At 38.1% G+C, this 14445-nt stretch overlaps 2 protein-coding genes and 1 pseudogene across 2 annotated transcripts; 1 reads left to right on the forward strand and 2 right to left on the reverse strand.

Annotated features, from left to right (window-relative positions):
- Positions 1 to 126: 126 nt before the first annotated feature.
- Positions 127 to 3537, reverse strand: LOC130746872 (reticulon-like protein B17). The gene is made up of 8 exons (XM_057599648.1): positions 2865 to 3537; positions 1792 to 1945; positions 1626 to 1700; positions 1394 to 1532; positions 1228 to 1297; positions 1049 to 1114; positions 844 to 966; positions 127 to 628 (listed from the first exon to the last, which is right to left on the reverse strand). The coding sequence occupies exons 1-8, from the start codon at positions 3520 to 3522 to the stop codon at positions 531 to 533; spliced, it is 1383 nt and encodes a 460-aa protein (XP_057455631.1). The 5' UTR covers positions 3523 to 3537; the 3' UTR covers positions 127 to 530.
- A 1976-nt stretch (positions 3538 to 5513) lies between these two features.
- LOC130744911 (uncharacterized) lies at positions 5514 to 8152 on the reverse strand (annotated as a pseudogene).
- Positions 8153 to 10770: 2618 nt separating this feature from the next.
- Positions 10771 to 11902, forward strand: LOC130746873 (ethylene-responsive transcription factor 4-like). The gene has a single exon (XM_057599649.1). The coding sequence runs from the start codon at positions 10843 to 10845 to the stop codon at positions 11566 to 11568; it is 726 nt and encodes a 241-aa protein (XP_057455632.1). The 5' UTR covers positions 10771 to 10842; the 3' UTR covers positions 11569 to 11902.
- The last annotated feature ends 2543 nt before the right edge of the window (positions 11903 to 14445 follow it).

A 14445-nucleotide genomic window follows, 5' to 3' on the forward strand; every position in this document is an offset into this window, starting at 1 on the left:
TTCACTTGAGTAGGATGTTTGAATGCTGAATATCAAAGTCTCCACATGTTACACATTGATTGAACATGTAATTTAGAATGAAAAGTTTGTCACCGTTGAATATCTCAGTTGTACACTCATGTTAAATTGGATCTCAACAGGATTTTTTGCATATATAATGAAAACATTTGTTCATAATTAATACAATTTTATATTTTTACCTAACTACAAATAAATGGATCTGAAACAAAGGACCAAGATACATACTCGTGATCAGAGTCAAAAAATGAATGAATGAATACATTTTATGCACTAACTTAAAATAGCTTGTGCAACAAGGCTATGACTATAATAGAACGCTTAAGAACATCTTTTATAATTCACCTAATTGAAAAGGAATGAATCATCCATGGATGCAAGATATACATATATATATGCGTGCCAAGTTTCAAGAAATGGCCGGATAAAGAAAGTTTCTAGCGTCGGCGCCCTTGTTCTGCAACTACTAGTGCCTGCTGCAGTTGCTCTTCCTCTGATGCCACCATCAATGTCTATTTTTGTCCCTTCTCTCCCAGTTGTGCTTCTCCATCTTCTACTTGTTGCATGACATTTTGCCGACAATATCTGGCTATTACAAGCAGTATAAATCCTGCAGAGGAGGGATTTAAGCAAGTCATGTTAACACATGAGACCAATGAAATATGGAAGAGAAGCAAAACTCTCTTCAGGTAAAGATTGTTTTGATATTCCAAATTAGATATAGCCGTTAATCCATATTTGGAGGCTTTTGATCCTTAAATGGTCATGCATCCTTAAAATTACATGAAAAAGTGCCTCTTGGCAAGTGGCAGATTCCAGAATTACCTGTGAAGATTCGAGTCTTTATAGTAGATAATTTCCAAAAGGCAATAAGTGCTGATGCGACCACTATCTTCTTGTGAGGGCAGGCGCTCCATCTATCCAACAATCTCAGCTTCAAGCACTTAGCTGCATAACAAAACCTAATCTACTGTTAGTTATTACAATGTGGATAGGCCTACAAAATTTTAGGGAAAGGGTGGAATTATACCTCGCTGGTTGATCTGATCAGAGTAGCAAGAATAAAGCTTTGGTACACTGAAGCTGACAAAAAATCCTGCTCATAAATATATGAAAATTTAGGAAAATATGTATTATCACAACAATGATAATGCTGATGCTGACTCAATTTGAGGAAAACATTATATAGTTCATGAGGTCTTCACTCACCAATGGCACTGAGTCTCCAAATTGTAATAAGAGAGCCATATTCAGCTCCTAGTAGAAGGAAAGGAGCTAGCTGCAAAATAAGGATCCTAATTAGTACTTAACAAACACTAGAAAGAAACTTTGCAGACATCAATCAGGCATTCAAGACTTTGGTTGGGGGTTTTACTTTCAGGGTAATGGATGGTTCTCCTGAGAACAGCTCTCTGGTTTTTGAAATTGCAAGATTGAAAGCAGGAAGAATCAAGTTTGTGAGACGTAAAATGTCATCTTCTTTCAGCTTGGCATAACCCTTCTCAGCCTGGTCTCTGAACATAAACAGATGCAGCAAATGTTAACTCATTGAATACATCCAAATCCAATACTAGAATAGCTTGGAATAGCATAACAGTAAATTGTACCTTTGAGAAACTGAATTTGAGAAGAATGAAAAAGCCAACAAGAGAATTGCCAACTGACATAAGGCAGAGAAGATGCTGAAACAACCAGAATGAGAACATCTCAGAACTTTTCACTATCTAGCAGAAGGAAGAGCCAAACTAATGAAAAGAGATAGCAGTTACAAACCTGAAGTTGACTCCTTTAGTGAAGAAAGAAGACAAGAAACAAAGAGACCCAAACCCAAACCAAAAGGCTGATTTTGACACATCTCTCCACATGATTAAATCAGTAATGAATTGTCCAACACGATCTAAATCACCTCCAGTTTCTTCTTCAGATTCTAAACACCAAAGTAACAAACATCAGTCTCTGGTTCTATATTAAAAGATGAAAACAAACAAATATAACAACAAAAAACAGAGTTGACTCCTGAATCTACAGGCTACAGCAGACATGGCAGTCATATAGGAACATACAAAGATTTCATCTATACTTCCTAAAAATTACAAAAGTCAATGCAAACAGCTTTTTACAATTTAAAGACTAAGGTTATGTTTTTACATCCCTTGATACCGGTATAAATGGACATTAGCACGAACTTCAAAACAAAAGCGAACAAAGCTCCTTTTATGGATTAGGATGGAATCTGTTCATGTTACACTCAACTAATATCCAAACACACGCTAAGTGGATGTCAGTATTCAAGTTAAGCAAGTCATGTTAAATGAGAAGCTAGATATTGTAGCTTCAGCCTTAAGGGGACTTTGTAGGTGGAACCAAACACAATGTAACATGATCTAAATGGTGATTTTTTAGACATGGGATAGAATTTTTGCATTACCCCTAAATTCTATGTTCCTTTTTACTTACAATCAAGTTCTAAATTGTTATTGAAGTCAATATGGCAGATATATCATGATTCTTAACATTGTGGAAGATTAGAGGAAAATGTGATTGATGCAACCATAACCATATGTTATAGCCACTGTTGCTGTGGCAGACAATGATATAAACATTGTTTACATAACAAATTAACCACCTCTAGTGGTACATAACAAACTTGTAACCCAAATCAATTGATAACTAGCTTCAACTAAAATTGAAAATGAAAGCTATATTCATATATCCTAACATTATCCTAGAATCTCATGAAACTACTTAACTACTCAATTCCCTCCTCACTAGTTTGAAAGTAGAAAAATAGCAGCTAATGCTAAATTTCTATGGTTGAAAGTTGAAATTGAATGAATTAGCCTTACTTGGAGGAGACGAAGAAATTGAAGGTGGTTGAAAAGGGACCAAGCTGAGTTTTTCCTTTCTGGGTCTTCCACTGTGCCTCCTCTTCCTCTGTTTTCCAGCCTCATCCACCACCAACCCAACCTCCTTCTCTTCCCGCCTCGACCTCCGCGAGCTCCTGGGCGAACAGAGCAACCCCATCTGCGCCCCTCGGCTCTTACACCGGCGGCGAACACCGGAACCTGCCTCCAGGAGCTCATCGTCGAACCGTGGCTTGGACTTCCTCGCCGGAGAAGGAGACATGAGGAGAAGCTCCCGGAGTGGGAGACAGGAGTTAGGAGAACGCAGAAGGGAGAGAGGTGAACGCGATGATAATGATGGTGATGGGAGTTTGATGGTGGTTGGTGAAGGAACCAGGTCGAGAGATATGCGAATAGGCTCTATAATTCCATTTTCACCGATGCGAGCCAAGGTGGAAGAGGTTCGAGATCTGCTCCGATCAGAAGAACGGTGGTGGTGACGGTGGTGGTGGTGAGGGGTGGTGGTAGCTGAATGTGAAGAATAAGAATCCATGAATGCAAGTGAGTGATGAGATTGAGGTAAGATTGGAATGCTAGATTCTGTTGAGTTATGCAGACATATTTGTTTTTGGGTGTTGTAGCCGTTGGAGAAAGGCGCCATTCTAAATCTAGTGGTGCTGGAATGGGACCCCATGCTTCAACGGTTATTGCTACAAAATACAAATGGTTCCTAGTTCCTACAAGATACATTTTCCATGTGATAATAATTAAATGAATAACTAGTTTAATAGTAATTGTAAAATGTCTAGTTTATAATTTCAATGTATCACTAGATCTTCAATTCATATGATCATTTGTGCAGTTAATGGATCTCGCAAATCCAATGTTATGGATCCCTGGGAACCAAACTTAATTGACCAAAACATGAATTTTTATGCCATCAGACAACATTAACATTTAAGTTTAATGGATATGCACTGACAGTGTAAAATAGTTTTACACAGACATCCAATTGAATTCCGTCAAATCAAAAAATATATTATTTTTTTAATCAAAATTAAAGTCAAATGTAATTATCTCTCCTATGTGGCATGCTTTGATTGGATGACTGTGTAAAACTATTTTATACTGTCAGTGCATATCCATTAAACTGTTAACATTTTCAAGTTCAGTTATGGTTCATTCATAGTGTTACCTAATATAACAAAAAAACAACATATTAAGTAATCCATTTTAATTGAAAAAAAGGAATTGTGCACACTTCATTTTAAGTGAGTATCGCAATTTATAATCCCTCCACTTGGTGAATATTGTATTCACTAAAATTAGAGGGTCAATCATTATTTGATTTGATCTTTAATTAGACCGCTCTAATTTAAATAGGTTAATTTTAGGACCATAGTAACTAATAAAATCAAAGCCGCCCAATTAAGATCATGCAGTCACAAATTCTTCACTTTGGAATGCTGAATTGGTAAACGAAGTAGAGAGAAAATAGAAATATGAATAAAAGGAGAAAAAAAAAAAAAAGGTAAAAAATCTCATTAACAATATGACTGAATAAGAACATTAGTGTTGATGCAGAATAAGGAAAAAATGATATGAGTATATCTTATGGTTGATTTGCCACCGCCAACAAAGCAGTAGCAGTAACAACCGAAAATTTTGAAAAGTGAAAGAAATAAGTTCACAGTTTGTTTCCTTACCACTCCCGTAACCTGTGCTGCCGTTTGATGCACCAAAATAGATCTCAAATGTCAAGCACACTTTTTTCTTTGTGCGCACAATTTCAGCAACATAACAATCCACGACTACTCCCACGGTCTCAGCGCGTGCGTCACGTTCACTTTCCCAAATGAATTGATGCGGTGCGAAAAGCGCGTCACCCACACGCGAGTCTGGGCGTGGTGGAGGAAAGTGAGTTGCCGCCACGCGGTGCTCCGTTATTTAACGGGACCGTGACGCGATTTAGATGTGGAGGCACCGAAACAAGAATGATGAGAGTGACTGGATTGGATTGGATTGGAAGGTGGGTTGTTGTTTTTTCAAACGACGCGTCAAGTGAAGGATAGTGACGCGTGTATGCGTTCTCACTGGTCAGTCATTCAGGTTCATCACCAAACAAATAATTATTAAGAACGATTCAATAGCTCTTTCTTCTTCTTCTTCACTTGTTCTAGAGAGAGACGGCAGTGTAGTGTATTGTAGGCATGAGTGGTGACACATGTTACAAGCTTAGACTGGGTCATTGCTATCCAAAATCGGCTACTGCTATTTCACTTTCAAGCCTTCATCAAAAGCGCGTACCAACACTGAAGACCTTCAATTTTTTATTCTCTTTCTTTACTAATGTGTTTTAAAACTTCTTTGTTTATGTGATCCAAATAATTTTAATATTTGCCATTGGGTCAATTATTACGTTGAATTCTAGAGGGTGAAATAAAAACATTTTTTTCTTCTCAAAACTCGTGAACTTCTTTTATATGTTATTGTTATTTGACATGGTCTTGCAAACTATTTGAGATTGGGATGTAAGCAGTGGCGGATCCAGGACCCCGGAGTCAGGGGGGTCAAACTTTTCAAATGAGTACATCGATAAAAAATATAATTAAAAACAACTGTAATATGTTTATACATAAGAAATTATACAAATCATAGTTGTCCTCTACGCGATTTCATATTCTGAAATCGTTGAACAATAAGCTCAGAGTCAATGTTATTAAATACATCACTCTCAATATAAGTAACTAAACAATCATTCATCCATGTATCTCCAATTCGGTTACGCAGCCTATTCTTCACAATATTCATAGCAGAGAAAGCTCTTTCTACAGTGGCTGTTGCAACAGGCAAAATCAGTGCCAATTTCAAAAGAAGATAAACAAGTGGATACACAACATGTCTTCCTTTTTCAACCAACTTCTCTGAAAGTTGTTGGAATCCTTCCAAAGAGGCAAATTCATCACTTGTTCGCATATCCATGATGTAACAATCTAGTGCATTATCAAGCATCACTAAATTAAATGGAGTGAACTCATTTGGATAAAAACTTGCAAATTCCAACACCTTTGCCTTATCAAAAGCAGAGAACAAATTAGATGGATCCAAAGAAGCCAAACAAAGGAGCAATTGGGTATTAATCTCACTAAAACGGTCATTGAGTTCTTGAAGCTGCATATCTATCACGGTATAAAATAACTCAACACGATAATGATGCTCTGTTGTAATGCTGCGCGTTTGACGTCGTGACTTCCCACTAACAAACACACTTTCCATAGGAGGAACACTAATAGATTGCTTATTGCAAAATAAAGTTACTTCCTTCAATAAAGGCTCCCATCCATCATTCCTAAGTGATGCAAACCTAGTCTTTGTGATGTTAACCAAGTTCATAGCATTCATGATGTCTTGATCTTTCCTTTGCAATGATTGTGACAATTCATGTGAAATACCCAATACACGTCTCATCAAATGCAAGAAGAATACAAAATCAAAACCTTGCAACATAATTAAAAGACCAGATGCTTCACCTTTTGCCTGTCGGGGGTATCCGTCTTCTTTCATAATGTGCAGAACATCAATAATAGCAGAATACATCAATATTATCCTAACCAAAGTGACTTAATGAGAACTCCAACGAGTATCAGCAGGGCGTGCCAGATTAGTTTCTTGGTTAAGACCTTGCCCACTAGAAATTTCTCCTCTGCTTAATTCTTCTCTAATATGTTTCAATTGTTTTTCATGAAGCATGTCAACTCGCTTGCAAGATCCCCCAACAACATTCATTAACTTGGAGACTAAGTTAAAAAATAAGGAAACTTCACCATGTTCTTGAGCAATAGCAACTAAAGTAAGTTGTAATTGATGAGCAAAGCAATGGACATAATATGCACATGGATTCTCCCTTAAAATTAAACTTTTCAGACCATTAAATTCTCCACTCATGTTGCTAGCACCATCATAACCTTGTCCACGAATACTTGATATACTAAGCCCATGTTTACAAAATAGTTCATCAATTGCTGATTTCAATGATGAAGCAGTGGTATCCTTAACATGAACAATGCCTAAAAAACGCTCAACAATACTTCCAGTTTTATTAACATAACGCAGAGCAATTGCCATTTGTTCTTTAGTTGATATGTCACGAGCTTCATCAACAAGAATAGCAAAGAATTCATTTCCAATATCAGCAATAATAGCATTAGTAGTTTCTGATGCAGCAGCATGAGCAATATCTTTTTGGATTGTTGGAGCAATTAATTGATGGTTTTCAGGAGCATTATCCAAAACAACACTTTTTATCAAATCATTGTGCATGGCAAGAAATTTAAGTAGCTCAAGGAAGTTACCTTGTCTGGTAGAACCCTTTGACTCATCATGACCACGAAAAGCTAAGCCTTGCTTTAGTAGCCAACAAACACAATCAATTGTTGCCTTTAAGCGTGTTCTGTAGATGTTGCGTTGTGTGTCAGAATGCCTAGACATGACAGTGTCAATATGTTGATCTTGTTTCATTAAGTCCTGACATTTCTTGAAAGCAATGTTATGAGCACTATTAGGACTTCCAACATGAAGTGTGATCCTTTCTTTGTTGTTCCATTTGTTGAATCCCTTGGTGACAAATGTCTCACCACCACCTTGGTTTCCTTGATCGGGCCTAAAGAGATAGCAACACAAACAATATGCAGCATCTTTTTCAATGCTGTACTCTAACCAACTTCCAAATTCAGTGAACCATGCCGTGGAAAATCTTCTTTTTGAGGTTCCGACTTTCTTTTGTGGAAAGTTGTGATTCTTAGGTTGACATGGTCCTTTTTGCAAATATGCTCTCCGTATCTTATCTTGATCATTAGGATGATATGTTGTAATTCTTGGTCGCAATCCAGGATCCGATGGCAACTCATTTAGATTAACTTCAACATGTGGTGGTTGTTGTTGTGACGAGCTTGATCCACATTGCTCACTTGATGACCTTGCTCTCTTTACTAAAAATTTATCCATGACCTTCACAAGATAGAGTAGACTTAAATTAGTTCGACAGCTTGCAAAGATGGACGGATACTTAACACAAAATTCCTTTCAGTTTTGACAACAAGCATATATTTTAACTACAAAGAGAGTTAAAAAATTCTGAATACTGATTTGTTACATTTTATACTAGTTAAATCACTTGGATGATTGTATCACACATCTCTTAAGTTAATATCTGAGAAACCAATTGCAAAGAACATCAATGCTGCATTGAAATAATCCCTCTGATACAAAGGAGTTGTGCCAAATAAGTCCATGGGAAGGAAACTAACCTTTAAAACAAAAGGAGCAAGTCTGTAAAACGTGAAGGTTGACAATCAGAAATTAGAGGATAAATTCCACAGCTTGCAAATATATCAAGGGATTTTCAATTTTTGGGTTTTCAATTTTGGGGTTTTCAATTTTGGGGTTTTCCAAACCTAAACCTAACTAAGTACTAACCTTCAACAGCTTGCAAAGATGGACGGTGGCGCCAGTGGTGCCGTGGTGGTGGCCGGTGGTGTCGTGCCGTGGCGGTGCGGCAGCCGGTGGTGGTGGTGCTGTGTGAATGAGTGCGTCTGTGCGTGAGAGTTTGAGAGAGGGTGAGTGCGTGAGCGTGAGAGACTGAGAGAGAGAGAGTGTGTGAGAGAGAGAGAGATAAAGGAGTGTGAGTGAGTAGTGGGGTCAGGGTGGCTGGGTGCAATTTTAAAATTTCAGAGGGGTCAAAAAAAATTTATTATAGGGGGGTAGGTAGGAAATTTTTTTTTTTCAGGGGGGTCAGTTGAACCCCCTCAACACTATGTGGGTCCGCCCCTGGATGTAAGCCGAATTTGATATGATTAGAGAACGTTTTCATATATGATTTGAAGTGATAACAAGAGTTAGAGAGAAAAAAAAAGTAAATATAAGATATTGTTTTTATTTTTGAAATGAAATACAAGATATTGTTACTATTAAGTGATTTATGAATTGAGACTATTTAACATAAACACGCATTTAAATGAACTTCAAAATTGAGAGGCACAATCACTTAAGAGAGTGTATTGATAATGGAGGAATAGTGACGATGAAGGCGGGCCTTATGTGATTTGATAAACTATTCCTTCTTGATAACTCTAGTGGGGCTCTGGTAGAGGATTTTGCAAGGACCACTCTGACGTACAAGTTAATGAGAAGAGAATGAGTTAAAAAAGAAACTACATCTTCACGGATTTTTCTTCACCTTTTATAGTGTGTGTTGAAATCTCTAGATACATGTTCTTGAAGTTTGAAGTATGAGGTTTGACGCCATTTTGTAGAGACACGCGAGTATCTTGCAAATGAGACATTTTGCATCACCTAGTCGGATAGCCTACAAGACTCTTGTGCACTATTTTTGATACCTATGTCTACGTAACTATTTCTTGAGCAGTGTGTTGCTGACTTTGGCTTAAGTGATCAGGGGGTGCAAATATCTAGTCGTCCTCAAGGGGTTGAGGCAAGGGTTTGGTCGAGTGCCAGGTGATTAGACTGGCGGCTGAGGTTCTTGTGATCGGTCTCATGTTAAACCAACAAGTTACCTTAATAAAATGCTTGGCGTGTGATTAGTCTGGTCGGATTCCATTATTGCGGGGTTCCTAGTGGTATGGGACGACGTGTTGGTGTGCATTCGGGTCGGATTTGTGCCGCAATCGACAACAAAGGAGGTTAAGGGGCAATTTTTTGTTGGATCAAGAGCCTCTTCGTTTTAGCCATCACAATGAGTGAGACTGGCCAATAATCTATGGTCGTATTAGGAGTCATCTTCTACTCATTACCATAGTGAGAGCCAAGAGCTTATCTTTGGCCGAATCAAGAATCAAACTATAAAACATTAAAACCAATCGACTTGTAACAAGTTTAAGGAAGTAGTATTTTTTAAGAAGTTAACTGTTAAAACTCATTTTTAAAAATTATTTTTCGGTTATATTTTTGTGTCTTTTATTGATCATTACACATAAAATTTGTAATAAAAAGGTATAGAGTTTTTATTCTTTTTATATAAACATATTTTTTCATTTTTATTTAAAATAATATTTTTATTGAACAGGCACATAAAGTTCTTTGAACAGTTAAATAGCTTCATCTTAATTGATTATAAAAAATTATAGCTTTATTTATAAAATTAATAAATTAAATTAATTTTTTTATCATTGTTTTAATTACATCAAAATTTACTCCGATAAAAAATGGTTAGAAAACAGCATAAGTCATGTCAAAAAAGAAAAATCATTACAAACAAGACCTGGTAAAAAGAAGAAGCGAGTGTAGTACACGCATGTTGAACAAAGGGGTGGCAGAAAAAAGAAGGAAGAAGGGTGAGCCGAAAAAACGGCCCATTAGGTTAAAAGCCGGCACGCATTATACCCCACCCCCACCCTCGCCGCTTGTCTCGAAATTCCCGCGTGCCACGTAACCCCCCAACACCATTATCCTCTCTCTCTCTCTCTCTCTCTCTTTCCTTTGGGCGGCGTCACACACATTCACACACCTCCCCCCTCCTTTGACTGCACCTTCCTCCCACAATCACACAATCCCCATTTCCAAATCTCATTTATTTATTCATTTTTAATAAATAAATAAAATTATATGAGAGTCGGCTTCCGTCACTACCACGAGTTAGACCATACCTTCAAGATTATTGGTCGTTTGAGATATGGATCGCGAACCACCCACAACGCACCCATCTCATCGGCTGCGGCAATCAAACCACTTAACATTTTTTTTGAAGTCTCTTAACTTTTTTAAGAAAAGTGATTCGTCCTTACATCGTTACAAACCCAACTAACATGAAGTTTTTTTAATTAATTTGATTTAAAGATTAAAAAAATACACCAAAATTGGATCACAAGGTACTTATTCACATTATATATACCCCACAACCCCTCTCAACAAAGCAAGCACCACTACCTCACACACGTACCTGCATTCTCTCATCAAATCAATCATCATGCGAAAGGCACCCTCATCGACCACCGTTACGAAGGCGAGAAACACCGCCGCCGCAACCACCGCCGTGAGCGCCAAGAGCAAGATACACAAGCCTTCCAATAATGCAACCGAGGTTCATTTCAGAGGCGTTCGTAAGAGGCCATGGGGCCGTTACGCCGCCGAGATCAGAGATCCCGGCAAGAAGAGCCGCGTCTGGCTCGGCACCTTCGACACCGCCGAGGAAGCCGCTAGAGCCTACGACGCCGCCGCCCGCCAGTTCCGCGGCCCTAAAGCCAAAACCAACTTCCCCCAATCACCCTCCCCGGACAACAACACCGGACCCAACGACGTCGTCGTCGCTAACGTCAAGGCCAACCAGAGCCCAAGCCAGAGCAGCACCGTGGAATCCTCAACCCCGGAGCGTGACATCACGCGCGGCGGTGGTGTGGTCGTCGACCGCTTCCCCTTCCTCCCGCTGCATCCACAACAACTGATGCCTTTCTCCGGCGGCGGTGACGTTGTTTACACTGCTCCGGTCCGCCCGGTGATTTTTCTAGATCCGGCTTCTCAGGCCGAGTTTTTCGCCCAGCGGTTCCCTGTCCGATTCGAATCAGGACCGGTCGATTTTACCGGCATGTTTGGCGGTGGTATCCAGAGCGATTCCGATTCGTCCTCCGTCGTGGATTGCCGGCCAAAACCTACACTCAATCTCGATCTTAACCTTGCTCCGCCGAATGAAGCTTAATTTAATTTAACCCCTTTTTTTAGTTTACTTAAAAAAATTACACACCGTATGTAGTAGCAGAAAGTGAAAAGATGAAGAGCAGAAGCTAGAAAGTAAATTACTGTTGTTTTTTAACGGAAGATTAATCTTCCATTATTTTGAGGAAGATAAGCTGTTAATTAATTGCATCGATCCTTTGATGTAAATAAATTAATTTTCTGTTTTTAGTTAGTTCTTTTCCATTAACTAGCTTAAAGAGTAAAGACTATGGATCTGAAATTCTCTGAGATCTGTTGTGACCTTTTGTAACCTCTTAATTTGCAGTAATTCTAGTAGCTGATGTCAATTTTCTCTATTTTTTAATTTCACTTTTTTGCTACTTCAGGTTGCTTTTAATTTACACAATACTATTGGGAAATATACTAATTTTGGTTATCAACTGTATTAAAATATAGTAGTGGGAAAGAAAGTTCGTTTTCCTGAACTAGGTTTGAAATTAATGGAAAATTTAACGCGTTATCAAACTATGGAAATTTCCGTGGTAGTTGTCATAAAGCATAACAATAAAATATTTGAATTAGCATAGGTATGAAATGCAATACCATGTTTTTATTTTTTTCGTGCATTGACCAAAGAAAGACAAATCAGAAGGCAGGGAGAGATGCAGGGGCATGCTTTGCAAGTTAAGGTTTGAATAAATAAATGTGATTTTAAATTATGGCAATTAATTATGCCTGAAGCATTATTGAAAATTTTAAATAGCAGCCATGCTATAAAATGGGGTAAATAGCCAAGTTGGTCCCTGAATGTGTCAGCCGCCTTCAAGTTGGTCCCTCAACTTCTAAAATGTATCTCGCGGTCCCTGAATGTGGCAAAAGTCATTCAAGTTAGTCCCAGCGTTAAAAAAAAGAGACGGACGTTAACGGAATGCTGAGTTGGAACGTTGGGAAAGTTTGAAATGCTTAAATTTAGTCATTGATCTCAATTTTTCCCCAAATTTAATTAATAAAATAATAAAAACCAGAAACCCAGCAACAATGATGAATTTTCATCATCTTCATCTCCTTTATCATAAAATAATGAAACCTCTGGGAAAAAAACACCAAAACTGACGAAACCTCTTTCACCTAAACTAAACAAAACATCTTCAACACCCAGAACTCAAACACCAAAATTGACGAAAAAAAGAGTTTTAAGAAACATATGTAAATCTCATAGCTTTTTAAAGTTTCTAATATATTTCTTATTCAAATCTTTTTTCGTAAAACCTTGTGATGAAAAACAAGAAGTATTTTGTTCTCTAATCACAAATACAAAATCAACAGGATCCACGTTGACAAACGCCAACAAATCAACTCAAAGTTGTACTTGTGTTTTATGGTGCAGGCCGCAGGGGTTGCAGATCTGGGTAAAAAAAAATGTTAACCTTCAAATTTCTAATTAATATTAGGGTTCAAGGGATTCAATTAAACTTCTGTCTTTGGCTCTTCATCATCTTCTTCTTCTTTCAGATCCAGCAAGAGAGCCAACAATTCGAAGGTTGTGGGTTTGGGGTTTCACCATTGTGGGTGGAGCTCGAAGGTTCTGGGTCTTCTGATGGGTCCTTCTATGGAAACCACAAATTGGGTTATGCTGCAGGCAGATTAAGATGAGAGATTTATGCACAGCCAAGCTAGAACTGTTCATCACCGTAACCCTGGTTCATCCACCACCACCAAGCCACAACCAAAATCACGTACTGTACAGAGTGAAATATCTCAAAACTCCAGCCAGATTCACAGTAAAGAGTTAGAAATCCCAAACGCCCAAAACCACCCCCATCGTAAACCTCGAATTTATTGAGATGCCGCGCTTCTCCTTTGAGTCCTCGCTGAAACCACGCTGCGAAACCCAGACCCCTCGTCGCAACAACAACAATCAGCAACAGAGAGAAAGAGAACCCTGCACATTCGTTTCTCTGTCAAGGTAGAGGCTTTGGGGCTTGGATTTCACTCTCTCTTGGTGGATGGGTCAAAGTTCTTATCTTTATGTGTGGCTTTGGTGCGTTTTTGTGTCGAAGAAGAAGAGGAAGGGCATGTCGAGATCTAGGGGTTAAATGGTTTCAAATCTTTGTGTTAGTGTTTCTATGTGTGAGTGAGTGTTTGTTTTCTCTTTTTTTTTTTAAGGTGTTGAAGATGTTTTTTGTTTATTTTAGATGTGAGAGGTTCTGGAATTTTCAGAAGTTTCATTATTTCATGATGAAGATGATGAAAATTCATCATTGTTGCTGAGTTTCTAGTTTTTATTTTTTTTATTAATTAAATTTGGGGGAAAATCTAGATCAAGGACTAAATTGAAGCATTTCAAGCTTTTCCAACGTTCCAACTCAGTCTTCCGTTAACGTCCGTCTCTTTTTTTTAACGCCGGAACTAACTTGAATGACTTTTGCCACATTCAGGGACCGCGGGAGACATTTTAGAAGTTTAGGGACTAACTTGAAGGCGGCTGACACATTCAGGGACCAACTTGGCTATTTACCCCTATAAAATGGTAGGCATAACCGCATAACTAATTAAGTATAATTATTAAGTGATATCTCCGAAATAAAGTTCGATTACACTAACATAATTCAAAGTTCAAGCATGCTGCGCTAATTACATCAAGCAAGCATATGAGTATGACGCATTCATTTTCTGATCATTGAAAAGACATATAGAACTCATAGACTCTTGGTGCATATTTATATTTAGATACTTGCTGAAACTAAAATAACCCTGAACAATCACAAAAGTTAATGAAAATTGTTTATGTTATAGATACATATCATTTTATTTGTTTTTGAAGGATAATTCAATGTTCATTTTTGAAAACACTATGTAGAAGCCTCGATGGTCGCTAGTCGTGGTCGCTAGTAATCCT

The sequence above is a fragment of the Lotus japonicus genome, chromosome 3, assembly GCF_012489685.1.
Source record: "Lotus japonicus ecotype B-129 chromosome 3, LjGifu_v1.2".
In the NCBI taxonomy this organism is placed as follows: Eukaryota; Viridiplantae; Streptophyta; class Magnoliopsida; order Fabales; family Fabaceae; genus Lotus; species Lotus japonicus.

What these genes read in the sequence shown, in the direction of transcription:
- LOC130746873 (XM_057599649.1), top strand. Translation starts at nt 10,843, where the DNA reads ATGCGAAAGGCACCCTCATCGACCACCGTTACGAAGGCGAGAAACACC.
- LOC130746872 (XM_057599648.1), bottom strand. Translation starts at nt 3,522, where the DNA reads ATGGCGCCTTTCTCCAACGGCTACAACACCCAAAAACAAATATGTCTG. An exon ending in AACCATCCATTACCCTGAAA is followed by an intron (nt 1,298 to 1,393) that starts GTAAAACCCCCA and finishes CTTATTTTGCAG; the next exon opens with CTAGCTCCTTTCCTTCTACT. An exon ending in TTGGAGACTCAGTGCCATTG is followed by an intron (nt 1,115 to 1,227) that starts GTGAGTGAAGAC and finishes ATTTATGAGCAG; the next exon opens with GATTTTTTGTCAGCTTCAGT.